The 14,071-nt window shown below is 36.8% G+C and overlaps 1 protein-coding gene across 3 annotated transcripts in view; it reads right to left on the bottom strand.

The window, feature by feature from the left end:
- Positions 1-14,071, bottom strand: part of GOLGA4 (golgin A4) — a 116,669-nt gene that overhangs the window by 51,347 nt on the left and 51,251 nt on the right. For all 3 annotated transcript variants that reach the window (XM_034761124.1, XM_034761125.1, XM_034761126.1), the window contains 5 exons: positions 12,123-12,310; positions 10,898-10,981; positions 9,955-10,102; positions 2,424-2,602; positions 850-981 (listed from right to left, as the gene is read on the bottom strand). In XM_034761124.1, the coding sequence (XP_034617015.1) occupies positions 850-981; positions 2,424-2,602; positions 9,955-10,102; positions 10,898-10,981; positions 12,123-12,310 (731 nt within the window). The remainder of the gene's footprint in view (positions 1-849; positions 982-2,423; positions 2,603-9,954; positions 10,103-10,897; positions 10,982-12,122; positions 12,311-14,071) is intronic.

Here is a 14,071-nt window from a genome sequence, read left to right as displayed (position 1 = left end):
CCCACAATCGACTTTGTTTTTCATAGCAACATAAACATAACATTTTGTTAAAGATCTTTTGCAAAATCCCCACACCAGGAGTAAATAGAAAGTTTTTCCAGGTAAATAGCCACAAGCTAACATACTTATCTTCTGCATAATCTATACTTTAAAATAAAAATTAAGCTTCTAATCTTTATGATTGAGAAAACAATCTTAAAAACGTGAACTGAGTGTTAATGTAGTATAATTGTATCCGTGTCGGTCCCAGGATATTAGAGAGACATGGTAGGTGAGGTAATATATTTTGTTGGACCAACTTCTGACCTGAAGAAGGGCTCTGTGTGGCTCAAAAGCTTAGAACATAAGAACGGACACACTGGGTCAAACCAAAGGTCCTTCTAGCCCAGTATCCTGTCTTCCGACAGTGGCCAATGCCAGGTGCCCCAGAGAGAATGAACCAAACAGGTAATCATCAAGTGATCTACCCCCCTGTCGCCCATTCCCAGCTTCTGGCAAACAGAGGCTAGGGACACAATCCCTGCCCATCCTGGCTAATAGCCATTGATGCATCTATCCTCCATGAATTTATCTAGTTCTTTTTTGAACCCTATTATAGTCTTGGCCTTCATAACATCCTCTGGCAAGGACTTCCACAGGTTGACTGTGTTTTGTGTTCTTTTGTTTGTTTTAAACCTGCTGCCTATTAATTTCACTTGGTGACCCCTGGTTCTTGTGTTATGAGAAGAAGTAACAAGTATTAAAAGATGGTGAGGTTTAGGGGATGAGACATGGGTTTGCCATACAGACAGACTTCTGTTCCCACCCAGCTCTGCCAGAAATAACCTTGTACATTTTAGGGATGCTTACAAGAGCTGCCCTCATCTTCTCCTGGAACTCCTTTTCTTGAGCCTGTAATCTCTCATTTAGCTCCTGCTCTTTGGTAGCCAGTTCTCTTTTATGCAATTTCACTAGTTCAGCAACATGCTCTTCTGAAGACTTCTGTAAATTCAAGTGAGAGAAACTACTGATTTTTCAATAAACAAACATCCGCTGCATTATTTCTCATACAGTGGCGGAACAATGCTAGTGTGAGTTACAAAGGGAATTGTCTAATTGCTTCTCTTTAATAGGCAGCATGTTACTCAACATGCATAAATAAAAATTACATGTTAAAAGAATAATCCCAGTAAGAAGTTATTTTAAAGTTTCCGAAATGCTTTTCCGTGCTCTCTCACCTCATGCATAGTGCTAGTCACAGAATAACAAAAACTCTGAGGTCTCTCCCAACAGTGCTCCCAAATCCATTTACGGCTTTAATTTTGTTTTAAATTGGAGAAAATTTTCTCACAGCTTTACGATATAAGCTACTGTTTGTAGCTCCCTTTCTATACTCAGTAAGTCAGTTTCATGAGCCAACATATAGGTCAAAGCTCAACTGGTGAAATCATCGTAAGAGATACTGTTTAGTCAAATTTGAAGGCCTACACAGGTAGGTAAATTATTTATGTAAACAAGTTTATAAATCCTCCCCCAGCGACAAACCCCATTCACCTAAAACACTATATTAGAACTATAGTGTGGCAATCTATTACCACAGCAAAGTTAATAACGTAACAAATAAACACAAGAAATTGTTGTTCAAATTGAAAATTATTAGAAGAATAAGATGGAGGAACACAGATTCATATCCGAATACAGTGGATGGAATGAGAGCACATTCTACAAAAGCACACACTGTGGCAGACTTTTAAAATCTTCAGACTTGTTAAGACTAAAAATGCTAAATAAAAAGTACTTATTTAAAAATCATAACCATAATAGAGACAAGTAGAACTGATATGTTAATCATACTTAGTTTTCCTTTGTCACAAATAGCACTGGAATATTTTAAGAAGCCAGTAGAAAAGAGGTGTCTATTGTGACTATTTCAGGTGCACGGCCAGAGACACTGATTAAACTGATCAGAGGGGTAGCTGTATTTGTTGCTTTTTTACAGATCCAGACTAAGAGTCTCGTGGCACCTTACAGACTAACACATGTATTGGAGCACAAGCTTTCGTGGGTGAATACCCACTTTGTCAGACGCATGCTTATGCTCCAATACATCTGTTAGTCTATAAGGTGCCACGGGACTCTTCGTTGCTGATTAAACAGTGTGCAACCATGAGGTCAGTTCTGAGCAGTTTGTGTGCATTTCCTTTAACATACTATTTTAAGCTTCCACAGGCTGCCAGAGAAAAGGACAGATGAATATTGAAAGTTTTAAACTACTGCAATACTTTATTACTGAAAACATTTTTCCTTACATTTATTTTTTTCTATTAAATAGTGAGGAGTTTGAAAACAAGCCCGGATATGTTAACACATTTTACAGCCAAACCTTTGTTAAATTAAAGCGTTAATTTAAAAACAAATGAGACATACTTGGCCTTAACTTTTACCTTCATAATCTCAACCACCTCCTGCTTCACCCTGGTTAACTCTTGTTGAAGAATTACACGTTCTTCCTCACTTGTTTTTTCTATTGCTTTGATTTTTTCATCCATCTCTGCTTGCAGCTTTTTCCGTGCTTCCTCTACCTTTTGGGCTGTACTCAGAGCCTTCTCAAGCTCTTCAAATGCTGCAAGAAAGAAAACAAAGATATCTGATATTCCAGAAATAATTATTTTCCTTGACATGTATACAGGGCTCCCACTAACTACAAGTTACACACCAGACAGAAGAATCTGGCCCTAACAATCCACCGTATGCTCACATGGGCTCATTAATCGGGAAGGGGAAGAGAATAGAACAGTAGTTGCTACTTCCTAGACCAGTATTGCATTTAGGTTACTATATATTTTGCTCACCCAGAATCAGAATGAAGTGCACTAACTATAAACATATAAAACCACAACTCTTCCTCTAGCTTCATATCCTGACTAACTGAAGCTGAAAGAGACTGAAGAATGCTCCATGAAGAAAAGGTAACTTATCACCAGTTTATTTTAAAGAAATCTTCCACTAAAATTATTGGTAGAATAAGTAGAAAGCCAGGAATGACTGGAATGTATATCCACTTTTATTTAACCATAGAAAGAGTTCTGTCCTATTAGAATAAGGAAGAACAATTCTGGTACATTTCATTTATCACAGAGTTTTTGTCAGTTTATCCACAGATATCTGTGGTAAAATTGATGTATTTTTAAACTTTTCAAATTAAATATTAGAGTAAAACATTACTTTTAACTGACATTTTACCTCCAAAAAACTCAGATTATACTAAAAATATGCCCACAATGGACATCCAGCACAGAATATTGAAATACAATAGTTATTTAAATTTGTACATGCTAATTGATTCTCAGGAACAAATTCTGAATCTGTTATATAGTCCAAATACAGAGAGTGGTCACGATTTAAAAAATAAACATTTGCCAACTGTTAAGGCACAGAAGTATCAGAGATGTCACCGTTATTTCCTTCATACATAATAATTTAAACATACCAAGAAGTCATATTTTTGTGTTAAAATGCTACAATAGTACTGAATAATCACAACCGGTTATGCCGAGGATTCCTTTAAAATCAAGTAAATTAAACCAACTCACTGGGATTAGGATTTGGCCTTTACTGGGGGATCCCTGTTTCTGACTGTGGTAATGAGTATGGGGTTCTCTCTGCTGCAAAGGCAAATAAAAAGGAAAACCCATTTTAAAAATGGGTTCGTATATAGCTAATTGTTGGTACAGATTAGTAGAACCTTCTTTTCAGCACTTTTGTAAAACTCAACTCCAAGGTAAAAATCTCAGAAATTTCTAATCCAAAATACCTAAAAAAAAAAAAAAAAAGCCTATAGCTCAACTACAAGCGTGACTAAGTACTTGGATACCGTTTTTGAAACAAAGAGATAATGATTTTCAAAAAATTCAGAGTTCTAGCTTCTCTTCCTCTTAATAGTAATTTCCTTTCAACAGGGCCGGAGCTCTCCAGGTTTCTTCAGTTCACCCTTAATCTACTCTGGTTCAGACTGATCATTACAATGCCTCTTATTCTGCGACAATACAAACGATTACATATTGTTAAGTAGTTACAATTCTTATGCACTTATGGTTACATATTTTTATTATGTATTAAAAACCCTCCAGGTGTTTTACTTGCCCATGAGTTAGAAAGGTGAAAGACACTTTGCACTTATGGTGTTTGAATTACATTTAAAAATAAAGCTTTTAACTATAATCTGAGCCTACTCCTGCATTTTCAGGAGACTTATTTTCTTAAAATAATTATGTTCACCCAAATTATGACTTTTTGGAGTTAATTTCTCGAGGAAGCTTTCTCGTGGGTCCTCACAGTAGCAAAACACTGACGCAGATTTTTTTTTTTTTAAAACCTCCCTCCTGCTTTAATGATCAAAAGAACTGAAGTGTTTAAATACATTATAAACGTTAAAAACACTGGAGATGTTTTTTGTGCATTTTTTATATTTAGTAAACCAATATAAACCAGAGTGGAAACGTACACTCTGCTCAGTCAGCGCTGCTAAAAAAAGGTACGCAGTGCTCTACGACAAACAGCTCTGCTAGTGCACAACCCCGCAGCCCACCCAGGCAAGCACCTTCTGGGTTCAGCAGTAATCCATATCCCCTATTCCACATTTGCCAGTGCCTATAAATCATGGATTAGGGTTGCGACCTTTCTAGCTGCTGGTAAATGGAACCCCCAAGGCCCTTTCCCCTACCCTGTCTCTTCCCCTAAAGCCCTTCCCCAGCTCCACCTCTTCCCTTGAGGCCATGGCCCCTTCTTTGCCTCTTCCCCCAAGACCCCACCCCACCTTGCTCCACTGCGTGCTCCTTCCCCCCCTTCCCTCGCTTCCTGGATCATCTCTGCCTCCCGTCTCACCCCCCACCCCACGCGCTGGGCTCCCTCTGCTCCAGGGCTCGGACAGGAGCTGCTGCAGCCTGATAAGGAGCCTGCCTGCAGGTAGGAGGCGGCCTGGCTGAGCAGGGGCTGGTGCAGGCTAATGACCCAGTGCTTCCCCCTGCCCCACGGTAAACCTACTTTTGGTATCCGATCAGTACATCTGACCCAGACACTGCCAGGTCCCCTTTTCAACTGGACTTTCTGGTTAAAAAAACTGGGCACCTGGCGAACCCTAGTATGGATACAGGCTTCACTTGTGCACTTGCAGGGGCTAGAGTGATCTCCCTCACTTTCTCCTGCAAACCTATGTATAGCCGGCTATAGTTTGTCCGTAAGTACTTTACACAGAGTATCCACACTGCCAGTGTCGCAAATTACTTTTTTAAAAACATAACAGCTTTTACCAGAAGTAGATTCAGAAATAAAAACTACTGTTAAAAATTTCAAATTTATTTAACTCTTTATTCATAGGAGCGTCTCACACTTTCAACGCTTGGGCTGAGTAATATATGCTGCAATTTCATATAAGCAATTTGTTAATTAATGGGGGGAAAAGTGCATTTGCCATAGCCTGCAAATCCATCAAATAAAAGGTTTCAAGTTCACACTAGGACTGACTACTAAAATGTAGCAGTTTAGCAACATGCAGTGGGCCAGCTCCATCACCGTAAGCACAAGCACAATGCTGAGGGGAAAGTTAGATAAGCTGGTGGATAAAAGGTCAAGAGTACATGATAGCACAAAGAAGCAACACTTCACAGGAAGACATTCTGTTCTCTAAAAGTGAAATTATATGCATCTCAGGCACTTTTGGTATTTAAGCAAGAACCTAATATTTTTGTTCAAGGTAGTTAATTCTAGTGTAATATGACACTCAAGTGATAATTTCAAACCAGCAGGAGGTTAAACTAGCATGCTTCCAGTTAAACAAAACTGACTAATTTTGCATCTATCAGGACTTTAGGAGGCTATAAAACTGTAATAATAAGCCTTGTTTGTTCATTAAAACATCTCTAGGCTGAACCTAGAAACTAGGTTATCTTTGTCCTTCTCTCCACTAGCAAAGTGACTGCTAAAACAGACATGTTAAAATACAAACATTTGGAATAATGTTCAAGTTAATCTTCTCTAACGTATCTTGGCAAAACAAAAATCCAAGGAATATAGCAAACAATACTATAATCTAGCCTTGCAAAATCCAATTCATCTGCTCACCCTGGTCAAATAGGAATCTTTTCTGTCCAGTATGACTAAAGCCATCAATGCTGCCATCAAATGTTAGAGGAAAAGTAGGGTACTTTTATTATTTTTACCACCACCACGCCTTGCACTGGCAAGTTCTTGACAATTTTTTAAACACTGCTCTACAACAGTTAGTACACCTGGTAAAAATATCTAATTTTTTAAAATTTCATTTAATGTCAGTCTGTACTGTGAAGAGTTCCTGATAACCAATATCTCAAGAGTACTGACGGGGTAATCGTCAACTAGAATACCACCAAGTGGTGAAAACAAGGGAATACAGCACTGAGCATGGATATGAAACAAACTGGGGAAATATAAATTTCATCTGTTTCAACCAACTCACAAAATGCAACTGTAGAGAAGAGGCAACTCAAATAAGCAATATGACAGTTAAGCTCGATATACTTATAGTGGTTGTTTTGTGCATTTAACCTAATATTAAGAAATGCATATACTAGAATTCTTATTAAGCATGCTCTTGCTCTCTGTAAACCATGAAGGATAAATTAAAGGAGAATTATTTAAGTTGTCAAAATGAATACCAGTATGGCCTACAAAGAGATGGCAAAATAAAACACAATATAATTTGCCTAATAAAGGCAGAAATAATTGCATTATTCTACTTGGTACTAAAATAGATTACCATCTTTAACATTAAATGAATATCTACAGTGTTCAAAATGTTGAATAGTGAGGATTTATGCCAAGTATTTAATAATATGTAAGAGCCTGAGGTTTTCAAGTGCAAGTTTACAAACATCCTGGCTACTTTTGATAAACTGTAACTTGATAGTCAAATATTGCAAGGATTTAGAAAGTTAGTTACAATTCATTTAGGTAAAAGGACTGAAGTTAGACATTGCCTGAGAAGCACAGAATTTACTTTGTAGAGCCTGGTTCAAGCACCCATTGTGTGATGTAAGAAAGAGAGAGCCCTTACCCCAGTCCTGTTCATACAAGGCTTGGGAAAGGCACCATGATTCACTTATTGGCATGTGTGGATGCACAAAAATAAGATGCTTTGTGAGATTTCAATATAATGCACCCTGACTACAAAAAGTTGAACTGTAATTATCAAATAGGGAGATTTACATACTTGTGATTTTATGTAATATTTATTTACAAAATAAGCTTATATATCATGTTGCTACATAACCATACATAATAGTGAATATTCATCAGTTTAAGTTATTTATATCAAATGAAATAATGGCCCATTTCATCAAGCTCACCTAATTAAAATGATGGTTTAAGTATAAAGGAAAAGCTACAAAGGAAAGAAAGTGAACAGATTTATGATTCCAGGTAAGTTAAAAATACAGCCTGACATATTATAACATGCTGTATTTAAACAGATAAAATGTCACTATGAATGATACAGTATCTATACAAGTGTAATGAAAGTAAGCTTGCACATATCTTAGCCATAACTTACTTAACATAAAACAAATTTTCTTTCCATAAATATTCACTTTCACGTTCCCTTTTGATAAAGTAACAATACTTTGTGAAGATAAGCAAGTCTAGGAATACGGACATTCACCAAAATTGGTGACATGGTGAAAAGAGTAAGATATGGGTTTAGTGTACTAAACAAAATGTAGAGGCCTGTGATAAATGCATGTAACAGTAATATTACAGTCATTACAGCAGAGGGCTGTGGCCTAAAAGCCATGTCAATTGCTCTATTACAATTAGTAATAAAGCAGTTTTACAACTGACAATTACAGTAATTTAATGCTGCTGAATCAAACTATATTTTAAATAGTGTGTGACACTTTCATCTTAAACTGAAGCTATATCTCGACATGACTGATTTTAGTCTTCATTCTGAATGATTTTCTAGAATGCACAAAGCCAGGCAGTAGTAAGGAAAACTGAATAAAGGGGAAAAGCACAGAAACACCTCTCAGAGCTACTAACAGAAATTTTCTGTACTCTAATTTGATTACTAACTTTCTATCACTGAAAACTAGGATCCAATATGACCCAGCAAATGGTCCAGAAGCCAAAACCATTCTTATTTTAATAGCATGTTCAACACTGTAGAACACTGTGCCCTCAAACCCATAGAAAGGTCACTATAATGGGTGCATATACTGTACTTAGATGCTGACAGGACTGATACATCAAAGTGGTTTGTGGGTGTGGTTTTTTTGGTTGTTGTTTTGATTAAAAAGAGATTTGGGGTGGAAATCTCGACGTCCCAAAACGTGATGGTCAGCATCACACACCCCGTAAGTCAAATCGCGTGTATAACCACAACAGTTAATTTTGCAAAGTACAAAGGGAATCATCTCTATTCTGTTTTGAAGCGCTAAGTAAGCCAAAAGAAGACGTTATTTATGGACTATTCTCCATGCTACAAGACATGCAACTCGTTTCGATTGCTTCAATGTTCTATTTCAGATAGCTAAGGTAAAATACTTCACACCTACAGGTGTACTAATTAAAGCACATTTTTCCTGCTAAGAGAAGTTAAAATTCTAACAACTAACCTGTATGCACTTATTTTTAAAGAAACATTATTGAAAGCAAATACTACAAATTAAACATTACAGTCTCTGCATTACCAGAGGCTAATTTTATAAAAAACCCTGAAGCTAATATTTGCTTAGTTTTGAAATCTGTTTTTTATAAAGCTAAAAATAAAAAAAAACCTAACAACTGGAAAACTGGATTTTCTAAGCCAGATGTTTGGTGTTTTCACAAGTTTTCCAAAGGTTTGCTAATAGACCATCTATGGAATTATATTTCTTTTCTGTTTACCTTTTCTGGCTTTAGATGCTCAGTCAGTTCCTTTGCATCATTCAGAACGTACATAATTTACTCATGTTGTAAATCCATCTTTATAGTGTAAAGTTCTGTTTTAATTTTACCTAAATATAAAGTGAACTGCAATAAAATTTCTGAATCTGAACTTCTCATTAGATCTTAGCAACAGAATACATTTGTAATGTGCATTTTATGCAAATTAAACTATTCATTTTTTATTAGCTGCATTAAATGCAACTTTCAGGTGAGGTTTCTCAAAATGATTATGAAAGCAAATTGAATGCAAATAAAACTAAACCTTCTATAAGCTATGCTGTACAAGGTCGCATTTTGTTTTCCAAGGAATATAGTTTGGCCTGTTAAATTAGTACTACATTCGCACACACATTTAGTAGGTTACCCATTTTCTTGTAAAGAAAACTGATATGTGTATTTATATAACAAAACAGTTTAAAGCCTGGAACAAATAAATTATGCTTTGTGTTTATGTTCAGCTAGAAATAAATTAGTGGATGTTTCTGATACTAATACTTTGAGGCACAGTCATAGGTTTTCCCCTAAAAATGTAAAAGCCTAACTTGTTTCATCCTCTTCCCCACTCCACTCCCATATGTACATTCTCTCCTATGGTTGAGGTTACAGAAAATATGAACTACACTTCTGACAAAAATGCACTAATATTTTTCCCCTCCAATTTTCTCTGCTGAAAACTATACAAACCCACCAAATCACAGCAATCTTTCCTCGTGCAGAAAGGGATAGGTATGGTTGTCGTTCAGCAACATTTCATCACTGGATTAGTGAATTTGGATATTAAAGAAAACAATATAAAATGTTCTCAATCTCTAGTTATCTGGGGAGGCAGAGACCAAATTGAACTTTCTTCCCCTACATAGCAGTGATGTTAGTAGGAAGCGGTAGAGGAACACTGGCAGGACAGGGAATTGTTTTAATACCAAGATGAGATGACTGATGAGAGAGTGCAGATAGACCATGCCGAAGCTTTTTCCCATTCAAACATAAAAGCCAATAACCTCCAGAATTTCTTACCAGCTTTTTCAGATTTTTCTTTCTGTTCTCGTAACTCCTCGCCTTGGGTAGTCATCTGCTTGATATGAGCACGCAGCTGAGCAATTTCCTCTTCCTTCATTTCCATTGTTTCATGCATTTGTCGTTTTGTCTCTGCTATTACCATGCCCTAGTCAAGAAATGCTTCAGGTGAGACTAATACATAAATACATAGCATGTGCCAAAAACAACTACACACCAGGACACAATCCTGGATCATCACAAACCTCATCACCTTCCATTCTTAGACCTTGTATTCTCTAATCAACATATAGCAGAGCATGTGTGTGTATGTGCATGTGTGTGTTTATATATATATATATGTAAAAATAAAAACCCAAAGCACTCCACTGCATACATCTTCCTCCAGGGAAAGGATGAGGAAACAAAAACGTGACAGATATTAAGTCACAATGCTTAATACACTACTGGAAGGCACTCCGATACTAACGTGATGAGTGCAGTATAAGAACCTATATAAAATAGAAGCTATTAAAACTCTTCCTATCTCAAGCACATGATGGGTATTACTTCTTCAGTGATCACTTTTTACCATATATGTACATTTCCAAATTACATTTTAGATACTATTTTTCTCATAACCTAGTATTATAACTATTAGTTAGAAATTCACCTAGACTACTAATCACTAAGCTGTCTTTTAAAAACATGTCCCAATCAGCTGAACTACTAGTCAACCATACCAAAGCATTTACAAAATATAGCCTTCTAACAACTGTTTAACTTTTAACAAGCAAACAAAACACTATGAATCTGGAATGTAAAATAAAACCAAACCACTACTAAAAGCAGTTGTAATAGAACTAGAAATAGAGGTCAGACAGTTTGAGCTTGTACAAATTTTATCCCAAAATCGTGTGCTAGCCATACTGAAAGTTTAAAGAAAAAACATTGACTTATTTACCTTATCTTGTTCTAGCTGCTCAATCAAATTCTTTGCATCGCGCAATTGAGTAATCAGTTTTGTTTTCTCAGCCATGTGAAGTTCCTGAAAAACCACAAGAGATGAAAAAAAGCTAAAGCATTCCCAACAATAAGAAAAAGTTGCCTCTTTTTCAAGTCTGGATAAATGTAAGCAAAAGTCCCTAAATGTGAGAGAGAAAAGAAACGAGATTTTGTGCTTTGTTTCTAAGTAGTCCATCATATAACTCACAAGCCAGGGCAAGGAACTTGCCAGTCCCTGTTGTAGTTTTAACATCTCTGAGGGGTGGTCTAAAATGATGGTAACCTCCTGAGGCTATCCTGTGGGTGGCAGTGTTGTCCAGAATATCTGCAGAGCCACATGATGCAAACCCACCCCAGACATGCCAGCCCTACCCCCACCCCAAAGCTCTTAAGTGGGTCTGAAGAAGGCAACATTACAGCTGCCTTCCACAGTTCTTGTCCTGGGAGAATCCTTTCCTATGCACAAAAGCCAGTTTACGTTGCTCCAGCCCTTTTACGTGGTATATGCCAGGGTGAGGATAAGAATCTCACCCAAGAAATGGAAACAAGATTCAAATGCTCACCGCCCTGAAACAAAACAGGCAAACTAGTATGAACACATTCTGCACTTATTAAGAAATCCCATGTTTATTTTGATATGTTTAAAAAATTTGAATACAGGAACTTTATATCTATCCATTTTTTTCTTCATAAAAGCTATCTTTATGTGAGAAGTTCCCTTCATTATACTAAGCCTCAAAATATTTCTTAATACATCACTGTGTTCTTGCTGTTAGTGAACTACTAAAAACACTTGTTTTATATCTTGATATGTTCTTTCAGACATGTACGAGTAGGTTTTTCTTTTTTCTTTTGTTGTTGTTGTTGTAGTATTCTATCCCAACTACCACAGATGTCTAGCTTTTCCAGTGACATAATTGTTTAAACATTAAAATAGGGGAACTTTCAGCCAAATATTACAGTGATTAAACTTCTGACTTACAAGGAAAATTTCTGAGTCTGTATGTTACAAAGTTACATCTTTGTTTCCTGTGGCAGCTTGGCACAGCTGCCACACAGTATTTTGTATTAAATCAGTTTAATGACCCACACCATCAGAACAGGTGTGTAAATTAAGTAAATGATACCAGAACTCTTGCACTACATTAGCTGATATCTATCAAGAGTTAGGGATTTCGCCATACCTTCATTTTCTCTAATTCCTGAAGTCTTTCTTCTAGTTGTTCCTGCAGTGCTTCTTTCTCATTGGTTAGCTGTGCAGAGCGTTCCTTGTGCGATCGAATCATCTCTTTACACCGCTGAAGCAAGTTCTCTTGACGTTTCACTCTCTTAATCAGAGTTTCTAGTGTTTTTGCAGAATCTCCATCACCATCTACAGACAACATAACCCCATTACTACAAGCACTACTTTTTCAAAATACAGATCTTTTATCATACCCTCATGTCAAGACTCCTTGTAATAATACTAAAATGACTGACTACCTAGATAGAAGTAAACAGACAACAGGGAAAGCCACTGAAGCAGCATAATGCACCTAAAAGCGGCAACAGTGATTTTTAACTATAAATAGAAATTAAACTGTTTATTCCTCTGGGAGTGTGAGAGGAGAGTACATTTTCAAATAAACTCCAAATCAGCAACATTACAATTGAATTTAGAGTTACTTTTAGCCATCTACAAAACCTGAATGCTTTCAAGATCCAACCGTAAACGTGCATATAGATACAAAATGGCAAAATAGTCTTTTCCTCAAAGCTCTTTTCCAGTTTTCCACTTGACAATGAGGACTAATTCTGGATCAGACAAATGTGAAGATTCTTTCATTGACTGTAATAAGCGCACAAAGTCAAGCTGAATGCACCTTCATTACATAGAGTGAGCCATCAATGCACTGCATTCATAATTAAACCACATATTTATTTCTAGAGCAGCCCTCCACAAAGGCTCCTGAGACCTTAACATAATACAAATATTTTAAAATAATATGAAATCATTAACTTTTAACAAGATGTTTTTAAACAATTAACTAAATTGAGAGGTATGATTCATCAAAAATGGAGGAAAAAGGAACAACAATGCTATTGAGACCACAAGGCTCATTGAGAACACCTCTGTCACATTTTGATTTTTAAGGGTGCAAACCTTACACAAGTTGCACAGTTCAAAAAATATTTGCGCCACATCCAACAAGATTTGCCATGCAAATGGTGTGATTGAATGACACCAAGATTCTTAATCTGGCCTGTTGCCTCAAGTAGAATATCCTCAACACACAGAGATATAAATGAGAAGCAAACCACTTCACGTGGTGGACTTCTCTCTAGCTCCAACCAACCAGACTCCTGTTTTCTCAGGGTGGAGTATGATGTAGCTCAAAAGTATCTAGCTGGCAGTATTACGCAAGGGAATTTTTAAAGAAAATAAAAACCAAAATAGCAAATAAAAACCAGTCTTTTGGTCACAAAAATTACAAGCCAGTGGCAATCATTTCAAAAGCAGATGAGAAGTTCAGAAAAACCAAATCAGGAGATCGTTCATGAACCTAGGCAGCAAGATAAATTCATATAATTTTTCACCTTCTTCAGGAAGTGGAGAAACGACACAGGGTAGTAACTGGCAACCATTCCAGAATCCCAGAAAGGGTTCCTTGATGGATTCCAGAAAGAAGACCTCAACACAATAAGGATAGGCAGCACTCTCCCCCTGCTAACAACGGCCTGTCAATAATGTTTTAAGAAACCAAGATGGATCAGGAACTTAAGGAACCTGTACAACCATTGACACACTCCTCAAAAGCAGGTCAAATGCAACCCAGGGGAAGCAGTCCCTTCTGAAGTCAAAAGGCCACGAAAGAAAAGCCTGGGGCCAAACTTATCCAAGAACAATACCATAAAAAACACAGTAAACCAAATGGATGAAGTACTATGGTATGAGGCAGTTTCTACTATGGTCTGAGGCAGTTTGGATTAATCAGGCTACACATGACTTCAGCTGTACAGTTTCTCAAATTTTCGATGACTGACAAGTAACATGTCTGAACTTGAGACTTTACTCCTCTGTACTTCCTCAAGCTTCTTAGCTGCCATATTTTGAGGCATACTATCTTCCTCTGGAAAGCATTTTTTTTTTTTA

The sequence above is a fragment of the Trachemys scripta genome, chromosome 2 (assembly GCF_013100865.1).
Source record: "Trachemys scripta elegans isolate TJP31775 chromosome 2, CAS_Tse_1.0, whole genome shotgun sequence".
In the NCBI taxonomy this organism is placed as follows: domain Eukaryota; kingdom Metazoa; phylum Chordata; order Testudines; family Emydidae; genus Trachemys; species Trachemys scripta.
This window is presented reverse-complemented; position numbering and strand designations above follow the sequence as displayed.